At 46.2% G+C, this 21,472-nt stretch overlaps 1 protein-coding gene across 2 annotated transcripts in view; it reads left to right on the top strand.

Moving 5' to 3' along the window:
• Positions 1 to 20,538, top strand: part of LOC120065035 (CTTNBP2 N-terminal-like protein) — a 31,482-nt gene extending 10,944 nt beyond the window's left edge. Inside the window, exons 2-5 of one of the 2 annotated variants that reach the window (XM_039015687.1) lie at positions 7,595 to 7,702; positions 17,809 to 18,042; positions 18,240 to 18,347; positions 18,434 to 20,538. In XM_039015687.1, the coding sequence (XP_038871615.1) occupies positions 7,595 to 7,702; positions 17,809 to 18,042; positions 18,240 to 18,347; positions 18,434 to 19,714 (1,731 nt within the window). In that variant the 3' untranslated portion in view covers positions 19,715 to 20,538. Of the gene's footprint in view, positions 1 to 7,574; positions 7,703 to 17,808; positions 18,043 to 18,239; positions 18,348 to 18,433 lie in introns of both variants that reach the window. The other variant, XM_039015688.1, reaches the window with a different exon arrangement.
• Positions 20,539 to 21,472: the final 934 nt, after the last annotated feature.

Here is a 21,472-nt window from a genome sequence, read left to right as displayed (position 1 = left end):
TCATTGTTCCATTTGTTTTGTCTTGTTGCCCGCACACCTGGTTTACATTCCCTAATCATATTGTATATAAATATTCCTCTGTTCCCCCCCATGTCCTTGTGTACTTGTTTTGTTACATGTTCAGTGTGATGCGCCAGGCTGGTTATTTCCCCCCTGGGTATTCTTGTGTAACCCATAGGAGGTTGGATTATTACGTTTGTTTTTTGTGACTGTATTTTGCGCATTTCTCTTTTGCATTTTGGCTGGAGGTTTGACGCTGTTGCGTGCATTTGTTGTGCTTCTGCCCAATAAAGAGTGCGCCTGATCACAACTCTCTGCTCTCCTGCACCTGACTTCAACACCAGTAGCACATACGCTGACATACATTTCTGAGAGCTCCCTTTCGTGTATAAATATCAGCAGATCAAGCAGGGTCATGGTCTTCGATGGCAAGTCAGGCAAGTTCTTCAGTTCCTGTGCAAGCTCTCTGCCATCCAAGTCTGAGTGTTCTTTATAGTGCAGTGTCATACTAAGGGCCTCACACTGTTCTGTCCGCTCCTCATTTGAGAGACTTTGGACGGTTGACAGCACTCCAAACTTCTCTCCCACATTTTCCAATGTGGAAAATCTTTCCTGAAGGGCTGAGGTTGCAGAATCAAGAACGACATTGAAAAATGTCACCTCCAGCTTCTTCAGGGCATCACTGAAAGGCTCTTCAAATGATTCATATGAAAAGTGCCGCTTTGTGGACCTCAGCCTTTTTTGTTGTAGGACGGCCTTTACATTCATACCCTCGCAAATATCCTTGGTTGGCGTTTGTGCAGTCATAAAGCATGTTGCCCTGTAGTTGCTGAGTCTTCTCTCTGTCTTTCTGAGAAGACTGCAACATCCACATGCATACTGGGAGACTGCATCAGCTTGCTCACATGTTGGATCTGACTCAAGATGTCATACCACACCAGATGCTGAAGTGGTATGACCCCACCTCCTCTGACAAGGACTGGGCCTCAATCTTTATCACAGGGTCTTTGGTTTGATCCCTCACCTCAATCAGTGCCTCTCTCACCGCTGCCGCCTGATACCTCAGTGGCTCGACACCCTTAACTTTACTCTCCCACCTTGTCTCAGTCCACATCTTCAAAGTGATGTCCACATGTTTTTTCAGGATGGCCCATTGATGTGTGGAGGCTGAGAACAAGGTGTACAGTTTGTGTAAGATGCCAAAGTAACCTGTGGCATCGACAGAACTTTTAGCAGCATCAGCCACAACCAGGTTCAATGTGTGAGCCCCACATGGCACTAATAGAGCTCTTGGATTTATTTCCAGGAGTCTGACTTGGACACTTTTGTTTTTGCCTCTCATGCTGGCCCCAATATCATAAGACTGTCTTCTGCAGTCCTCAAAAGTAATTTTTTAGCTCCTCTAATCTTTTGAGAATCAGGGATGCCAAATGTTGGCCCGTGGACTCCTCTGCCTCCAAAACCCCCATAAAATGTTCCTTTATGTGGCGCTCCTCCTTCAGTGACACAATTCTAATCACAACTGACAATTGTTCAGTGTGGCTGACATCTGAGGTGCAATCTAGAATGATAGAGAGGAATTTTGCCCGCATGATGTCACTCACCATTATTGAAATGACCTTGCTGCTCAACAAATCAATGAGTTCAAAAAGGGACTTGAGGTCCATTTTTGGACACGGTTAAGGTGCTCTTTCATGACTGGATCAAATTGTGCCATCAGTTCAACCTCTTTGAGGAAATGTCCATTTGATGGAGAGTACAGGGTTTCTGTGTGTCCCCTTAGTGCCAGATTTCTAATTGCCAGAGACTGCACAATAGCAGTCAGATGTGTCAATACCTCTCTCTCCATCTTATCCTCTCAGCCTCCATAAGTGCCATCTCATGCTTATCAATTGTTTCCCCTTTTCATGCAGTTTTGGTGTTCTGGACGGCTGTCGTGTGATGTCAGCAAAGAACTTGCATGTTTCCAATCTGTCAGTCCTGAGTTTGCTACATTTTCTTCTTAGAAAAGAGTTTGCAGCAGAAGAGGCTGTTGTTTCTTTCAGAATACACCAACCAACTTCTAAGGCTTTTTTCACCACTCACCAAGGTCTTCCTGAAATACTGGTGGTGGCAACTTCTTCCATCACTCTCATTCCTTGGGGGAAAAAAGTTAAGTGGTACCTCACTTGGTCCTCTGCAAACTAGTTGTGTCCGAATTCTGTCAGTCAGAACTGAAACTTAAAACTTTGCAAAAGGGATTTTTTTGTTTTTGTTTATGTTATGCAGGGATGCACACAAAGACATGTGTGTGTACCCACACACACACACAGGTGCGTGTGCCCATAAACACACCTGAAGAATCCTGCTGGGGAGAAGTGGAAGCAAATGGGTCTTCATCCTCATCCTCAGGCTCAGACAACATTTGTAAAGACACCTGTGTGGCTGAGGTGGATGGCTCCGCATCCTCGGGCTCCGAGATAATTTCTGAAGAGGCCTGTGTGGCTGAGGAGGTAGATGGCTCCTCATCCTGGCCAGTACCAGAGGGTGCTCCAAAATATTTCAGAAGTCCCCCTGAATTTGCATTAAAATAGTATATGAGTCTGACACCCTAAATACATTTGTTGCACAATTAAATGTCATTATGCACAATTTATCAAACTTTCAGAATAGAAACCAAATGAACCATACAACCTCCTTGGCTAATTCTAGGCATAAGACACCCCAAAAGACTCAACATATCACAAAAGATGCATAATATAGATGTATTTTAGGTTAGCCTACAGCATTGGAAATTCCCATTACTGAGCTCAGGACCTAGTCAATACAATCACACAAAATCTTTATGATGTCACCTCAATGAAAGATAACCAAATCAATAATGTGCTAGTGTAAGGGCACAGGGCGAGACCCAGATGCAGACACAGGAGGCAGATGGTTTGAGTCTCTGATATTTATTAGTATCCAAGGGGCAGACAAGAGAATGGTCGTGGACAGGCACAAGATCATAACAAGGTCAGAGTCCAGGAGGTACAGAGTGGCAGGCAGGCTCGAGGTCAGGGCAAGCAGTATGGTCAGGCAGGCGGGTTCAGAGTCAAGGCAGGCAAGGGTCAAAAACAGAAGGACTAGCAAAAAAACAGAGAGAGGGGGGGTGAGCACAGAGTAACACGCTAGTTGCCTTGACAAAACAAGACAAACTGGCACAGACAGACAGAAAACACAGGTATTTTGGTGAAGATGGGTGACACCTGGAGGGGGTGGAGACGGGCACAAGGATTTTACTAATTGCATTAGTACTGTACAAAGTTAGAGGTGCGCTCCCCATACCTCGGGCTTCCAGTGGGGAGACCTGTGATCAACCTACCCTCGCCCCCGCCCCATCTCGTACTTCTGAGTGGGAGACCTTCCCAAGCAGTAGCATGCCTAGCTCACAAACTAGAATCAGGGCGCCCAGGCTGACAAGATTAATTGACCCACAGTCCCACACGGTGACATGATATCATTGACGTGACATGCAAATGAGCGATAGAAAACCGATCGCGCAAATGTCACCATTCCAAAATTTTGTGTGTGGCCGCCCTGGGCGGCTGCCCATGTCGCCCATACCTAAATTCACCACTGATAAGCAGTAATGGACAGTCAATACCATCATGGGACGTTTCCCTTTAAAACCCTTTAACCCTTTTTCTTAAAGAAGAAAATGAAAAGCATATGTATAACCATGGTAGCAATTGAAAGGGAACAGTTTGGAGATAATGGGGAAATGATTAGACCAAAGGTGAGTACACAACAGGTCACCTGACACGACAGAATCCAAACATTACACTGTTGATTTTATGTGCATTTTACATTTACTGTACTATTCGCAGCCTTTGTTGATAACAAAATCTGAAAGTACTCTGCATACGTTCAGTAACATGATAAATCTATTCCTGGAAAATGTTGGATAGATGCAAGATAAGACAAAACATTACAAGGGTTTGAGTGAGAGGACTAACTGGAGTCTCCAAGTGGCCACACACCTCTCCAAAGTGCACACAGTTCCTAAGCTATTTTAATGCACTTTTATGACTCAAAGAAGAGTCTTCAACGATAAAGTATTTTTTTGGAGCTCTCTTACCTGTGCCGTTGAGGAACTAGACTAGAGCAACACAACCCTGCATCCCTGCCATCACACAATTACTGTTGTTTACGCAATCCAAAAACGGTCCATTTTAAAACGCAATCTGGGTCAGGTGGGCCTGATTTGAAAGCTTGTTCTATTGCCAACATGGCTAGCTAAGTTCTAAAATACAATCTTACAGTGTTAGGCTTTCACAAGGCAATTCAGAGAACGTTTGGTGCACATAGAAAGTCATGAGTGCATTCAGGTGCATGTGCCGTGGCGAATTATCTTACAAATGAACAAACATAGGCTCATTCTGTTCAGAACAACCCAGGGTATGACGCCTTGTCATCTTGTAACTGTACATCAAACATAGTGATCATAAACGTTGACACTACATAATATGACATGAGTTTATGATTTGGAAATGTGAAGTGCACATTTGGACTCGTGGGTGTTTGGCGTGCTTGTGTGACATCAAAGCGGTATTTATTATAATCTTCAACGTCTCATCTATCGTAATACAAGTCATCTTAATTTACAGCATTTCACTCACTCAGATGACCAAAAGTTTTCTGAAATTGTCAAATTACCAGGAGGGATGGGGGCAACTTCATGTTACGCGCGGTGCTCAAAACCCATACAGTGCTGTGAAGTGCAGAGCCAGAGAGCTTATTAGTGCCCAAATCTGCCATTTTCAAACCGTATATGGGTAGAAGTGTAAAGGGCTACCGTTCTCGGACTTGAGAACATGACTTCAAATAGAACCACGAGGAAACCTGTAGGAATTGTTACGCTGAAGAACTGAAATTCCCACAGATGAACGTTGTTTCTTAACCTTCTCTGAACTATTTGAGAACATTCCCAATGTCAAACCAGTTGGAGAACGTTCAGAGAACATTTCCAAAATGGAAATGAAATGTAACCATGTTTGAACCTTTAGGAAACGCTCTGTTAAAGTAATGAAATACCAAGAAAGTTATGTTTTTTTGTCAAGTTCCTTTAAAAAAACATTTCCATAAAGTTGTGAGAAGGTTGTATGCAAAATAACCATAGGACAACCACGCTCTCACCAAGCACAAATAAACATATGGTTCTCAGAACAATATGTGCTAGCTGGGTTCAAGTTAAGAAAAGTGACAAATGCATGACAAATCTACAAATCTGGCAACCTGCATAAGCTTGAACACACAGAGAGTGAGAGAGACAGAGACCGAGAGATACACAGAGAGACACAGAGCGAGACGGAGAGATAGACAGAGAAAGAGACACACACAGAGAGAGCGAGAGAGAGCCTCAGGTTGAGTTAGAAGTTTGTTATGAGGCAATGTTTGTGTAACGTACCATTATAAGGGGCACATGGCTGACTAGGCTTCAAACAAACAAGGATAAAAGGATTATAGACGCAGGCATTTCTTTAGGAAGCGGAAATGAACGAGTGTGGGAATATTTTGGATTTTCCCATGCATGCCATCTCTTTTAATAACATTACCCATGCTTTCTATTTGAATAACACATTGCTAGTGAGCGTATATTCAGTCATACAAGCGGCTGTGAAATTAGCAAGACTGTAAAAGCAGACTGAAGGAAGTGGGAAGTTTAATTAGCATGCTAGCCATGTGGTCAGCCAACAAACCAAACCATGAGGGTCTGGAGATGGAGGAAAACACATCTAAAGATCATAGATCTGCTACACACTACAGTGTGTTCTCGGATCTGGGATGAAACTGCCAGAAAGAACCATAATGTATTAGTGGAATAACTTTAGTGGAATAATAGATTTAGATGAGAGGAAGCAAATATTTTGCTTCCTAATATTATTCTCTTCTATTTCTGCTGCTGTATCCTTTGCTATTGTCCCAGAGCTCAGAAAAAATGAATTTAATTGATTCATATCCCATAGTCTAGACATCCGTTCAGATGTTTTAAGTGTCTTGTTATTTGTATGACAGATGCGGGGAGAGCTTAGCCCCCATGATGCTGTACAGTAGCAGCTCTAATAAAAGCTCCCATCTCATTATGCAACGCTCAGAGCTCCTGCAGCCCCTCCTGATGACTTCATGATGTGGCAACTTCTACTGGGCGACCACAGAGCTCGTATTGGAGAAGGCCTGCTGAATGCTTAGCGGTTGGAGCAGCATGGCTAACAGACTGTACTGGGTGGATGGGGAACTAACCAGCGCTTTCGAGCTCTGACGAAGGCCTTGAGGCCGATACGTAAAGCTTAGTAAAGAGCAGTGATAATAGCAAAAGCAGTGTGCAGGGTTTCTTGTTTTTACATTTTTTTTCTCAGGTTTTCTGTAATAGCCATGAATAATCCGATATGTGGATGCTGATTGGGGGAGGTACAAGGACGTCATAATAGAGTGTAATGCTCACAGGTTTATTATGATTTTTTTTCTGGTCAGGTCACCTGGTCAGGAAGCCCTCCTGGCCTTGTTGGTTCGTCCGAGTTCAACAGAGCACCCTCTTGATTATTTTGTCAAACTGTATTATTTTGTCTCATATGACAGTCTCTTTCCAACCTACTAATAATATCCCATGGAGCACACCGTGAGTTTTCTACTCTTTTAAGGATCCCATCACTTAGTGGGATGCTGTACAAACTACACTGATTCCAAAGCCTGGCCGGCATGTGTTGGCTAGTCAGAGTGTGGTTGTATGTTTGAGGTGTGGATACCACAGTGTTGTCAACAGACCCAGGGCAGCTGCACTAAGTAAAGAGTGCATGGCGCCTACAAAGACACCACAGCAGATCTTAAACATTCTCTACCCTGCCTTTTTAACAAAACCACAAACTCTCAAGAGGCCCAACCAAAAGTTAGAGGGAGAGAGGATCGCAAAGCACAACTTGTTGAGTCTTGAGATGAACCAAGGGGGAACGAATGAGGGCAAACAGCTCATTGTCAGTTACTTAATATCTTGTCGACAACTTTGTGACAATGTGGATGCAGATTGGGACAGTTTTTTTTAATCTGCTCACCATATGTTGGCCTGTGTGTGTGTGAGGCATTTGTCTTCACATGTATGATGTTCACAGGCTCCTCACAAAGACAAATGAACCATGACAGTGAGTGGAAAATCCAGGGATTTTCTCGGTTTACAAAAGCTTTTAGCTTTTATTAATGACCGTCCAGGCTCAGTAGGGCCTGGTAAATGCATCTAGTGTTTTATTAGTGGAGCTATTGGATTCAATGTTGCCTGATATCCAAGTCTTTGCCAGATTTGTTCTACATTTTGCGCTGTAAAAAATGTCTTAAAAATCATAGGTCCACAATGAACCACAGGACTCAAGGATACTTTAAACTAAGTACAGTATAGGCCAATCATATCCAAATATAATGTATAAATACACAAAGCAAAAAACGTATTCACATAACTTCTATGTTGGTATAATTATAACAATGAGTAAAGGACACAGCTTCCTGCACAATGTATTTACAGTGAACATTAGAATAGCGAATGAATTGTGCCTCTTGTAATGATCCAGCTCCTGCCCCCTGCCCACAGGAGGCCCAGATGAACATGGAGAGCCTGAGCAAGCCAGAGCTGCTGATGCTCTTCAGTGTCCTGGAGGGAGAGCTGGAGGCTCGCGACCTGGTCATCGAGGCCCTCAGGGTAAGAGCTATCCATCGTCTTTCCCCTTGTGTAATTTACAGCCAGGACCCAAAGGCCCCTCAATGATGCCACCATTACCCATAATATGAGGTCTGAAGCATAAAGATAAAACTATGATTTATAATTATGTCTAAGGAGTTGTTACCAGGGTTGGGGTCAATTTGGAATTTCAGGATTTAATTCAATTTAAACAATGAATTTGAATTGAATTTGAACTGGCAACACCCTACAGGAAGCAGCATTTTAATTGAAGGAAGTAGAATTGAACTCATTCAACTAAGACATGAAACATGAAAGTCTTATTCATTTGACAAATACTTTATCAAAAGGATATACCACTTATTAATGCAAAGAATACACATACCATTTCAAATATTCGTTTGATTACAACTCAGATTTCCTTTATCATGAAACGTTAGATTGTTCCCTTCAATACTGCAGTGTTTGATGTAATGCATTCTGGGAAATCTATTCTGATATTTAAAAACATTAAGGGAATTATGAATTATCATAGACAACCCACAACATGATCTTATAATATTTCCAGACCTCTGTAATCGTTTTTTATTATTATTAGGAGAATAAGTTTTCAAATGTTTCAACCTTATGCTACATGGTATTGGTAACCGTACATGATGTCAAAATAAACATTTATATGGAGATAAATAAGCCATTAGAATTTGATTGAATTAAATTATACTTCCTTTAATTCAAATTCAAATTCTGCTTCCTGTGGTATGTGGCCAATTCAAATTCATTTCTAATGTTAGAATTGACCCCAACCCAGTCAAGTTGTTTGTTGTGCACGCCATTAATCAAACAATGCAACTCGGGAACCGTATTTCTATCCTGTATAAAGCTGCCCATTGAAGTACATAATTTAGCAATGTGAAATATATTATTCGAATAATGATTGAGGATTGATGGGTTATTGTCAAATTTAACCTACCTTGTGTTTGTTTGAAGCACATTCCCTGTTGACTAGCCCTACTGTATATAGGAGGCCACGCATCCACGCATGGTGTCCTAGAGTGCTACAATCCGGGGGCCCGAAAATATTTGGCAAAAATGTTTAGGGGGTTAGTTGTTTCCGAAAATCCTGTTACTGAATGCATATCTATAATCCGTAACTCCTTGTCCGTCCATCCAGATTGTATATCAAATCAAACCAAATGTATTTATATAGCCCTTCTTACATCAGCTGATATCTCAAAGTGCTGTACAGAAACCCAGTCTAAAACCCCAAACAGCAAGAAATGCAGGTGTAGAAGCACGGTGGATAGGAAAAACTCCCTAGAAAGGCCAAAACCTAGGAAGAAACCTAGAGAGGAACCAGGCTATGGGGGGTGGCCAGTCCTCTTCTGGCTGTGCCGGGTGGAGATTATAACAGAACATGGCCAAGATGTTAAAATGTTCATAAATGACCAGCATGGTCAAATAAACTACTGCAGCATAAATACTGGAGGCTGAGACAGGAGTGGTCAGGAGACACTGTGGCCCCATCCGATGATACCCCCGGACAGGGCCAAGCAGGCAGGATATAACCACACCCACTTTGCCAAAGCACAGCCCCCACACCACTAGAAGGATATCTTCAACCACCAACTTACCATCCTGAGACAAGGCCGACTTTTGCACACAAAGATCTCCGCCACGGCACAACCCAGACAGGAAGATCACGTCAGTGACTCAACCCACTCAAGTGACGCACCCCTCCTAGGGACGGCATGGAAGAGCACCAGTAAGCCAGTGACTCAGCCCCTGTAATAGGGTTAGAGGCAGAGAATCCCAGTGGAGAGAGGGGTATATATGTGGATATCTGTATAGAAACCGTCTGAACCAAACTTTTCTCCAAATCGGCACTGTATAATTTGCCTGTGGTAGACAGTGGTAGGCTATGCGTTATAAAATCCAGACGGATTGACAAGAAGTTACCGATTATAGATATGCATTCAGTGACAGTATTTTCAAAAACAAGTAACCCCCTTAAAATGTTTGATAAATATTTTCAGGGCTCTGCATTGTACCCACCTAGGACACCATGACACAAGCTAATGGGTGTGTCTTCATGTAAAACGGTTGTTTATGAGATGATGATATGTCTATGGTGGTAAATTATGCATTTATTGTAGAAATGTATTTTGAGCTATCATGTTGTAACATTCCTAGCGAAGGACGGTTCCTGGAAAGAGTAGGCCTACATGCTCAGATTGGCCTTTGCCGGTGAAATAGCAGGTTGGGCAGGTAACAGGTGTCTAGAGTGGAGCTATACCTGTGTTCAATGATAGGCATTATACGCGACGTGGCCAAAAGTATGTGGACATCCCTGGATCCGGCAATTTCAGCCACACCCGTTGCTGACAGCCATGCATTCTCCATAGACAAACATTGGCAGTAGAATGGCCCGTACTGAAGAGATCAACGTGGCACCATCATAGGATGCCACCTTTCCAACAAGTCAGTTTGTCAAATTTCAACTGCGAGTGCTGTTATTGTGAAGTGGAAACATCTAGGAGCATCAATGGCTCAGCCGCGAAGTGGTAGACCGCACAAGCTCACAGAATGGGACCGCCAAGTGCTGAAGCGCGTAACGCATAAAACTCGTCTGTCCTCGGTTGCAACACTCACTACCGAGTTCCAAACGGCCTCTGGAAGCAACCTCAGCATGAGAACTGTTCGTCAGGAGCTTCATGAAATGGTTTCCATGGCCGAGCAGCCGCACACGCCTAAGATCATGCGCAATGCCAAGCATCGGTTGGGTTTGGCGGATGCCAGGAGAACGCTACCTGCCTGAATGCATAGTGCCATCTGTAAAGTTTGTTGGAGGAGGAATAATGGTCTGGCCTGTTTTCCATGGTTCGGGCTAGGCCTCTTAGTACCAATAAAGGGAAATCTTAGCGCTACAGCATACAATGACAATCTAGACGATTCTGTGCTTCCAACTTTGTGGCAACAGTTTGGGGAAGGCCCTTTCCTGTTTCAGCATGACAATGCCCTCATGCACAAAGCGAGGTCCATACAGAAATGGTTTGTTGAGATCAGTGTGGAAGAACTTGACTGGCATGCACAGAGCCCTTACCTCAACCCCATCAAAGACCTTTGGGATGAATTGAACCGCAGACTGCGAGCCAGGCCTAATCGCCCAACATCAGTGCCCTGCAGCAATGTTCCAATATCTAGTGGAAAGCCTTCCCAGAAGAGGGGATGCTGCAGCAAAGGGGGGGACCAACTCCATATCAATGCCCATGATTTTGGAATGAGCCGGTGTCCACATACTTCTGACCATGTAGTGTAGTTGAACGCCTGAACAGTTTTTTATTGCTGAGAATATCTTTGATTCATCCAAGTGTTTATGTCATCTTCAAGTTTGTATTTTTTTTTTTTTTACTGGCCAAGTCATACTGCACCTGTAAATATTGTAAATAAAATCCTCTCACTGAGGTGAACCGTCAACATCCTTGTCGGACTCCTAATTCTCCACTTCGCCGCCTTCGGCTCATGCTTCACAGGAGTCGCCGATGTAAGATAGCCAGGTTAGTGGTCCACAAACTGGGACAGGGGTTTGAGAGCAGAGTTAGCCATTATCCTAATAGCCTCCCTTATCATGATTTCTAGTGGTACTGTACTGTACACACGGGACAGCTGGAGACGAGACAGACGACCCATTACCTGACCTCCCATGATTTAACCTGACTTTAATTGATGGGATGTCCTTGAGCCAACCAGGGAAAAAGCTCGACTTTAGTAGCCACAGTGTACAGCCACGGCGCTGGCCACTTATGCCAATTCGTACTGTCCAGGCACCTGGGATGTCAGACTGTCTGGCTGTGGGAAGATTGCCCTCCTATCTGTCTGCAGTCTGAGGATTGTCTCTGATAACCCACATATTCCATTCGTCCTTTTTAAGGTAGACTCCGGAAGATCACATTCATATACACAATGTGGTTTACAGACAACAACAAAAAACAGAACAACAGCAGCATTATTCAAATCTGCCAAAAATGCTGCAGGCTCATCCTAACGTGTTATGATCTAGTTACATGTTCGACAAGTCACGTTGAGTTTATATTGATCACCGTGACTGCTGATTAGTACCAAGTACAACACAAAGTGACCTGAGTAATACAACAAACTGTATCCAGGTGAACAAACTGCAGAAATCAAGGTCCCCTCGATCATTCATGTGTTGTGTCTAGACCACAATCTACACATCTCCTGGGCGCTGGCCATCTAAGGCAAGGCAATTTAATGCACCGTGCTGAGCGGGTGGAAGATGACTATGTGAGCAGGGAGACTTGGAGTGAACAAATAAAGGCCTTAACTGGAGCGGTCAGGATGTGTGGCTGACTGTCTTCACTGACACTAAATCCCCCTGATCTGTTAACTCATTCCATGGTTGCCTAAGCAGTAGTCTCTTGTGGCCAGCTATGGCTCTGAGATGACCTCAAAACAGTATACACTGGAATATGGGATCACTTCTTGCACTCAGGTGAAAGAAAAGTGCACAGCATTACAACAATGGATCCCATAGTTACTCAAATTGAGAAAGGCTTAGAGGACTGTAACAACTTTTCCCTACTTTTGGTTTTCAATAGGTGTATGTTTTCATTTCCCGTTTACAAAACAAAGAACCGTGTGTCAGCTAGCATATGAACTCCCCAATGTTTGGAGCAACAGATCGTGTGAACAATTCTTATTTCTCAAGGCGCTCAGAGTCTCTTACTCATTCTGAATCACCCCAGTATGTCATGAGGACTATTGAGTATGTGGTTGAACGGAGCAGCCAAAAGCTGCCGTTGACGTGGTGCTGTATGTGTGTCACTGTCAGTCACAGGGTGATCTTCTTTTTCCAATGAGTCTTAAGGGTTAGGGTTAAGTTTGTTATATTCCCTATTTATTTAATTTTTTACTAATTTCTTATAATGGCATGGTTTGCTGGGAAATCAAGTTGGGTTAATATGACAGATATTTGTAACGGCTTTCTTCCTGGGATGAAGGAGAGGACCAAAATGCAGCGCAGTTAGTGTTCAACATGTTTAATCAGACGATAAACGGTGAACATTAACAAATAACAAAATAACAAAATAACAAAACGTGAAAGCCGAGACAGTCCTATCTGGTGCAGAACACAAACACAGAGACAGGAAACAACCACCCACAATCCCCAACACAAAACAAGCCACCTATATATGATTCTCAATCAGGGACAACGATTGACAGCTGTCTCTGATTGAGAACCATATTAGGCTGGACACAGAAACAGACTAACTAGACACACAACATAGAATTCCCACCCAGCTCACGTCCTGACCAACACTAAACAAGCAAAACACATAAGAACTCTGGTCAGGACGTTACAGTACCCCCCTCCTGAGGTGCGGACTCCGAACGCACCCCTAAAACTCAAGAGGGTCTGGGTGGGCATCTGTCCGCGGTGGCGGCTCCGGCGCAGGACGAGGACACCACTGTCTTTGTCCCCCTCCTTAGCGTCCTTTGAGTGGCGACCCTCGCCCACGACCTTGGCCTAAGAATCCTCCCCAAGGCCCCCACATGATTTGAGAGGTAGCTCAGGACAGAGAGGTAGCTCAGGACAGAGAGGTAGCTCAGGACAGAGAGGTAGCTCAGGACAGAGAGGTAGCTCAGGACAGAGAGGTAGCTCAGGACAGAGAGGTAGCTCAGGACAGAGAGGTAGCTCAGGACAGAGAGGTAGCTCAGGACAGAGAGGTAGCTCAGGACAGAGAGGTAGCTCCGGACAGAGAGGTAGCTCCGGACTGGGTGGCAGCTCATGACTGGGTGGCGGCTCATGACTGGGTGGCGGCTCATGACTGGGTGGCGGCTCATGACTGGAAGGCGGCTCCTGACTGGCTGGCGGCTCCTGACTGGCTGGCGGCTCCTGACTGGCTGGCGGCTCCTGACTGGCTGGCGGCTCCTGACTGGCTGGCGGCTCCTGACTGGCTGGCGGCTCCTGACTGGCTGGCGGCTCTGGCGGCTCCTGACTGGCTGGCGGCTCTGGCGGCTCCTGACTGGCTGGCGGCTCTGGCGGCTCCTGACTGGCTGGCGGCTCCTGACTGGCTGGCGGCTCTGGCGGCTCCTGACTGGCTGGCGGCTCTGGCGGCTCCTGACTGGCTGGCGGCTCTGGCGGCTCCTGACTGACGGACGGCTCTGGCGGCTCCTGACTGGCGGGCGGCTCTGAAGGCTCCTGACTGGCGGGCGGCTCTGAAGGCTCGTGGCAGACGGACGGCTCTGAAGGCTCGTGGCAGACGGACGGCTCAGACGGCGCTGGGCAGACGAACGGCTCAGACGGCGCTGGGCAGACGGATGGCTCAGACGGCGCTGGGCAGACGGATGGCTCAGACGGCGCTGGGCAGACGGATGGCTCAGATGGCGCTGGGCAGGCAGGCAGCTCAGACGGCGCTGGGCAGACGAGCAGTGCAGGCAGCTCAGACGGCGCTGGGCAGACGAGCAGTGCAGGCGGCGTTGGGCAGGCAGGCAGTACAGACGGTGCTGGGCAGACGAGCAGTACAGGCGGCGTTGGGCAGACGGCCGACTCTGACCTGCTGAGGCGCACAGTAGGCCTGATGCGTGAGGCTGGCACAGTCTTAACCAGACGGCTAGCACGCACCTCAGGACGAGTATGGAGAGCTGTTCCCGGTGACATCAACTCCCCGACACGTTCAGTCGGGCGGATGTCGTGCCTCATGCACCAAACCAGCACCTCCCTCATAACTCTCTCCTCCAATTTCCCCATTAACTCCTTCACTGTCTCTGCGTCGCTCACCTCCAATTCCGCCCTGACCGGCTCCTTACGGTAAGCAGGGGGAGTTGGCTCAGGTCTGACTCCTTACTCTGCCACACTCCCCGTGTGCCCCCCCCCAATAAATTTTTGGGGCTGCCTCTCGGGCCTCCAGCCGCTCTGCCGTGTTGGCGCCTCATAATAGCGCCTCTCCGCCTTCGCAGCCTCCAGCTCTTCTTTGGGGCGGCGATATTCCCCTGGCTCTGCCCAGGGTCCTTTGCCGTCTAGGTCGTCCTCCCATGTCCATTTCTCCAAATAGTGCAGCCTCTCCTGCTGCTGCTGCTGCTGCTGCTGCTGCTGCAGCCTCTCCTGCTGCTGCTGCTTGGTCCGGGTTAGGTGGGTGGTTCTGTAACGGCTTTCTTCCTGGGATGAAGGAGAGGACCAAAATGCAGCGCAGTTAGTGTTCAACATGTTTAATCAGACGATAAACGGTGAACATTAACAAATAACAAAATAACAAAACGTGAAAGCCGAGACAGTCCTATCTGGTGCAGAACACAAACACAGAGACAGGAAACAACCACCCACAATCCCCAACACAAAACAAGCCACCTATATATGATTCTCAATCAGGGACAACGATTGACAGCTGTCTCTGATTGAGAACCATATTAGGCTGGACACAGAAACAGACTAACTAGACACACAACATAGAATTCCCACCCAGCTCACGTCCTGACCAACACTAAACAAGCAAAACACATAAGAACTCTGGTCAGGACGTTACAATATTCCTGTGTTCTGTTTATACAATGTTACTCATTTCTTATAATGGCATGGTTTGCTGGGAAATCAAGTTGGGTTAATATGACAGATATTCCTGTGTTCTGTTTATACAATGTTACTCATTTCTTATAATGGCATGGTTTGCTGGGAAATCAAGTTGGGTTAATATGACAGATATTCCTGTGTTCTGTTTATACAATGTTACTCATTTCTTATAATGGCATGGTTTGCTGGGAAATCAAGTTGGGTTAATATGACAGATATTCCTGTGTTCTGTTTATACAATGTTACTCATTTCTTATAATGGCATGGTTTGCTGGGAAATCCGGGTTGGGTTAATATGACAGATATTCCTGTGTTCTGTTTATACAATGTTACTCATTTCTTATAATGGCATGGTTTGCTGGGAAATCCGGGTTGGGTTAATATGACAGATATTCCTGTGTTCTGTTTATACAATGTTACTCATTTCTTATAATGGCATGGTTTGCTGGGAAATCCGGGTTGGGTTAATATGACAGATATTCCTGTGTTCTGTTTATACAATGTTACTCATTTCTTATAATGGCATGGTTTGCTGGGAAATCAAGTTGGGTTAATATGACAGATATTCCTGTGTTATGTTTATACAATGTTTGATGATAATGTCTGAAGCTATTCTCACTGTTAACCAGTATCCATCCATGGCTCATGCTTCTCCTTATGCTGTGGCATGCTGCAGAAAGTTGGAGTCTAGCGATGCAAATATTTGGCACACACCAGTGTGGGAAAATAGGAAGTACAACATTTTAGAATTGGGACCATTTCGTGCCTGTTATCAGTGCCACATTAGCGCAGGAATGAGTGCATAAGCTTTGGTTGACCTGGCTGTTAAACATTAACTACATCAGGAATGTGTTTAATGTCAGTCCTCCTCCTCCTCACACTCCCCCCTTCTCGAAAACACCACTGGAACACAAAACAGCCTCCCTTTGTGCTGCAGTGTGTGTGTGTGTGTGTGTGTGTGTGTGTGTGTGTGTGTGTGTGTGTGTGTGTGTGTGTGTGTGTGTGTGTGTGTGTGTTGGAAACGTACAAGGCCTGGATGGATGACAACGATTGTCAGAGGAGTTGGCTGTAGCACAAACAGATCTGGGACCAGGCTATAACATAGTGAGAGAGGAGTAAGCTACAGTACATACAGATCTGGGACCAGGCTTGGTGTGGGGACCATTGCGCTAGACGGTTGTGTTATGATGTGTGAGGCTAAGGAATGTTCCCTCTCTCTCCTGGGTCATGCAGGTCAGATACAGGACCGGGGTATTGGGTAATGGCTAATGACTAGCTGTCATGCACCAGACTGTGCCCACTGTGTGTTTCAGAGAAATGTTTCAGGTCTTGCAGGACTCCTGTGCTTTCCTGCCTCTCCATATTTTCCATCCTTTTTGATCTGCTCTCTCATATCCCAACGGACCGGATCAAATAACAGCATGATCGAGACTTCACAGCCTCTGTATCCCGATATCTTTACCGATGGATAGATATTATATATGACATTGGCATTTGTTTCTGCCTAGCAGAGACACAACGGACTCTACTAGCTTAGCCGACTGCTCAGCCAAACGCACCGACACTGCCTGCCTTCCAGGACACCTACAACACCAGGTGTTGCAGGAAGGCCAAGAAGATCATCAGGGGCCACCCGAGCCACGGTCTGTTTTCCCCGCTTCCATCACTCAGACGCGGGCAGTATAGGAGCATCATGGCAAAAACTGATAGTCTGGCCAATACCTTCTACCCCCAGACCATCAGGCTACTGAATAGCCACCACTTAGTCACCTCAGAGGCAAGTTGCTGAAGTCACCATTGTTCCCCCCTGCACTGGCAGAGTAAAGGTCTAGTTAGACCTGGCCCAGACACCAGCAGGAGCAGCCACCCTACAAACGCTCTGACTGAAGACAGACAACATCTGTTGCTTCTTCCTCTCTCTCTCTCTACCGCTCTTTCCTCTTCTGCCTGCTCTCTTCTCCCCCCTCTCTCTCTCTCTACTTCTTCCTCCTCTGCCTGCTCTACCTCTTTCCCTCTCACCCTCTTTTTCTCTCTCCCCTGCTCTCTCCCTATCTCAATCTTCCTGGTAGGGATGGGAATCCCCACTCCCATAGAAAATATGGTTGATGTTTCTCTTGGCATGTTATGTTTGCCGCTGTGGCTGACTTCCTGTTTAGCAGGCAGTGGAAGGAAGATTATTGCAGCAGGCCTGAAGGAAGGGAAAGGGCAGCATGCAGAAACTGAAAAAGAAACAGATTATGGCTTTTTTACGATGCTGGGGAACCAGGTTACACTTGTGCATAGTACATGTATTGTGTATAGTACATGTAGCTGCATAGTACTAGTGACTGTCTGACGATGATATTTGACTTTCTTATATACTTACAAAACTGTAAAATATCTCCGGGACAGAGTCTGTTTATTCAGCTAGAAACCTAAGTGACTGTTAGTAAAAGCAGATTGAACAATAACAATAACCATTCTACACAATTTAGCCTGTTTTGACACACATACAGTTCTCTACCCCAGTGTTTCTCAACCCTCGTCTCCTCTCCTCCCTCAGGCCCAGTGCAGAGACACATATGTGGAGAAGCGCTATGGGAAGTACAACCTGAGCGACCCGTTCCTGGCTCTGCAGAGGGACAGTGAGGCGTTGGGGGGGCAGAGCCCTGGGGTCCACCAGGCTTCAGCCTGCTCTAGCCCCCTGGCTGTGCTCAAGCAGGTGGTCACCCACTGCAGGAGGATGCAGGAGAAGATGCTGGCCCAGCTAGCTGCAGCCGAGAGCAGGCACAAGACGGTAGGGCTGGGGGTTGTGGCTGGGCCTTAGATGCCAACCCCTCCACTTTTGATTAGATTAAAGATGAACTAAACTAGCTTGCACCCAAAGCATATCTAATCATTTTCCACCTGGGAAGTTGTATTTAGTTAGCAGATTATCCTGACCTAGGATCTTATAATTTCTGTGTCTCTGTCTCTCCCCTGTGGTTGTGGCAGGTCATTGCAGATCTGGAGGAGGAGAGGAGAAGGCATGCAGAGGACACCGCCGAGGGCGACGATGTCACTTGCATCCTGGAAAAGGAGAGGGAACGCCTCTTGCAACAGGTAGACTAAACATCAATATCTGAGTGATAACTGCTATAGGATTGAGTTTTTACAATTGAACCTATTGTACTCTATTCTGCCTGTAGCTGGAGTTTGAGCGGGGCCAGGTGCGTCGTCTGGAGAAGGAACAGAAGAAGATCCTGGAGCAGCTGGAGGAAGAGCGGGTGCAGCACAAGCAGCTCTCCTCTGCCCTGGCCAAGGAGTGCAAGTGGGCCAGCCAGCGGGCCCTGGAGGTGGAACACCGCCTGGCTGAGGCAAGCCGTAGGCTGGAGAAGGAGCAGGGGGAGATCTTGGCCCTGAGGGCTGAGCTGCAGAAGGAGAGGAGGAGGACCCTGCAGATGGAGGCCAGGGTGGAGGAGCGGCTGGCTGAGTTTGACACGGAGAAGGAGCAGCTCCGCTCTCGGCTCAAGAGGGAGGAGGCCCGGTGCTGTCTGCTGCAGGAGCAGGTGGAGGCGCTGAGGAGAGAGCTTCAGGGAGAGAGGGGAGCTGAGGAGGAGGATGAGAGGAGAGACTCTCCTGTGGACACCAGTGGAGGGTCACCACTACTACGACCACCACCACACTCCAGCCAGGCAGAGGGGGGTGAAGAGCCTAAGGTCAACGGGCACGACTGCCTCAGGGAGGACGCCCTTCCAGACAGACTGGGCCTAGACAACCGGAATGAGAACAGCAGCCCTGTCCTGCTGTCCCCTGCCCTCCTGAACCAGAGCCTGTCCCCCTGCAGCACGGGGTCCTCCTCCCTCACCTCCTCCCCGTGCTCCTCTCCTCAGCTGGCTAAACGGCTGGACCTGGCCACCAGTCCCAGCTACCAGTCCTCCTACCAGGCAGGCATCAACCAGCGCTTCCACGCTGCTCGCCACAAGTTCCAGGGCCACACTGATCCAGAGCAGCAACAGCAGGATGGAAGAGGAGGTGGCAGCCTGCCCCACTCCCCTAGAGACCTGTCCCCGTCCCCTGAGTGCATCCCCGTCCCTGTCCCCAGCCCGGCCAAGCAGCTGGCCCGCAGCACCGTCACCCACGTCCTGTCCCGCTTCACAGTCCAGCAGGCGGCCAAACCTCCGCCACCTAACAGCTCTCCCTTCGGCACTGACTACCGTAACCTGGCCCTGACCCCCTCCTCCCCTGTCATCCCCAGGGCCTCTGGTGCTGCTCTGCCTCTGGGGGTCTGCTCCCCAACCATCCCCCGAGCAGACAGGGGCAACCCACCCCCCATCCCCTCTAAGAAACCTGGCCTGGCCCAGTCTCCAGCGCCATCCATCCCTGGTACCAGAGCCAGCCACTTTCCTGAGCTGTCAGGAAGCTGTGGTCTCACCAGCAGCCAGGAGAATGTTAAAGAGCTGGACATGGTGGTTTCCTCCATCAGTTAGCCTAGCCTCCTACTGAGTGCTACTAGTGCTGTGTTCTTTTATACCGCTCACACGTTTGTATGCTGAGGCACGCTCCAAAACACTGTCAAGTTAACTGTATTTATTTGATTTTTGACATGCATTCTGCTTCATTCTTCTTGTAGTACTATAGATGTATTTGTATTTATACATTTTGGGTTTGTTGATAATATAATATAAGACGAATAAGCAGTAATAAAGAGTAATGGGCCAACATGCATGTTAGTTGCTGGGTACTTTTCAAAATGTTGCTAAGAAAAGCATGTTATGTCATGGGACAATCAAATGTCTCTACTTATAATGCAGCTTTTGAATTTGAGTTAGGAAATAAGCATATCTCTAAATCAAGATTGGGATTTAGCCTAATACTGAACAAAATAAGAGAGCTTATCTTAAACTGCAGAGTTTAATACTGAAACTAGGCTGCTTACAAACACATTATTATAATGTTGTATTTCCTAAAATGGCACATGATGATAAAATTCCATATCTTCAAGGCTTAATAAGTTGGCAGTATTCTGTGTATATGCAGTATTCTGTGTATGTGCAGTATTCTGTGTATATGCAGTATTATTAATACTATTATGTATTATGTGTAGTGTAACTACTATGAAAATATATTATATTTGCTCTCATACCAATCGTCTGGTCAAACATTTAGAATGTATATTTTTACACGTCATGAGCACAATATATCTATTTTACACCCGCATATTGGTTTGTCATATACAGTTGAAGTCGGAAGCTTACATACACTTAGGTTGGAGTCATTAAAACTCGTTTTTCAACCACTCCACAAATTTCTTGTTTTAACAAACTATAGTTTTGGAAAGTTGGTTAGGACATCCACTTTGTGCATGACACAAGTCATTTTTCCAACAATTGTTTACAGACAGATTATTTCACTTATAATTCACTGTATCACAATTCCAGTGGGTCAGAAGTTTACATAAACTAAGTTGACTGTGCCTTGAAACAGCTTGGAAAATTCCAGAAAATGTCATGGCTTTAGAAGCTTCTGAAAGGCTAATTGACATAATTTGAATCAATTGGAGGTGTACCTGTGGATGTATTTCAAGGCCTACCTTCAAACTCAGTGCCTTTTTTGCTTGACATCATGGGATGTAAAAAGAAATCAGCCAAAACCTCAGAAAAAAATTGTAGACCTCCACAAGTCTGGTTCATCCTTGGGAGCAATTTCCAAATGCTTGAAGGTACTACGTTCATCTGTACAAACAATAGTACGCAAGTATAAACACCATGGGACCACGCAGCCGTCATACCGCTCAGGAAGGAGACGCGTTCTGTCTCCTAGAGATGAACATACTTTGGTGTGAAAAGTGCAAATCAATCCCAGAACAACAGCAAAGGACCTTGTGAAGATGCTGGAGGAAACAGGTACAAAAGTATCTATATCCACAGTAAAACGAGTCCTATATCGACATAACCTGAAAGGACACTCAGCAATGAAGAAGCCACTGCTCCAAAACCACCATAAAAAGCCAGACTACGGTTTGCAACTGCACATGGGGACAAAGATCGTACTCTGGAGAAATGTCCTCAGGTCTGAGAAACAAAAATAGAACTGTCTGGCCATAATGACCATCGTTATATTTGGAGGAAAAAGGGGGAGGCATGCAAGCCGAAGAACACCATCCCAACCGTGAAGCACGAGGGTGGCAGCATCATGTTGTGGGGGTGCTTTGCTGCAGGAGGGACTGGTGCACTTCACAAAATAGA

This window comes from Salvelinus namaycush, chromosome 20 (assembly GCF_016432855.1).
Source record: "Salvelinus namaycush isolate Seneca chromosome 20, SaNama_1.0, whole genome shotgun sequence".
NCBI classification, from domain to species: Eukaryota; Metazoa; Chordata; class Actinopteri; order Salmoniformes; family Salmonidae; genus Salvelinus; species Salvelinus namaycush.
Note: the sequence above shows the minus strand (reverse complement) of the source record. Positions and strands in the feature narration are given on the sequence as shown.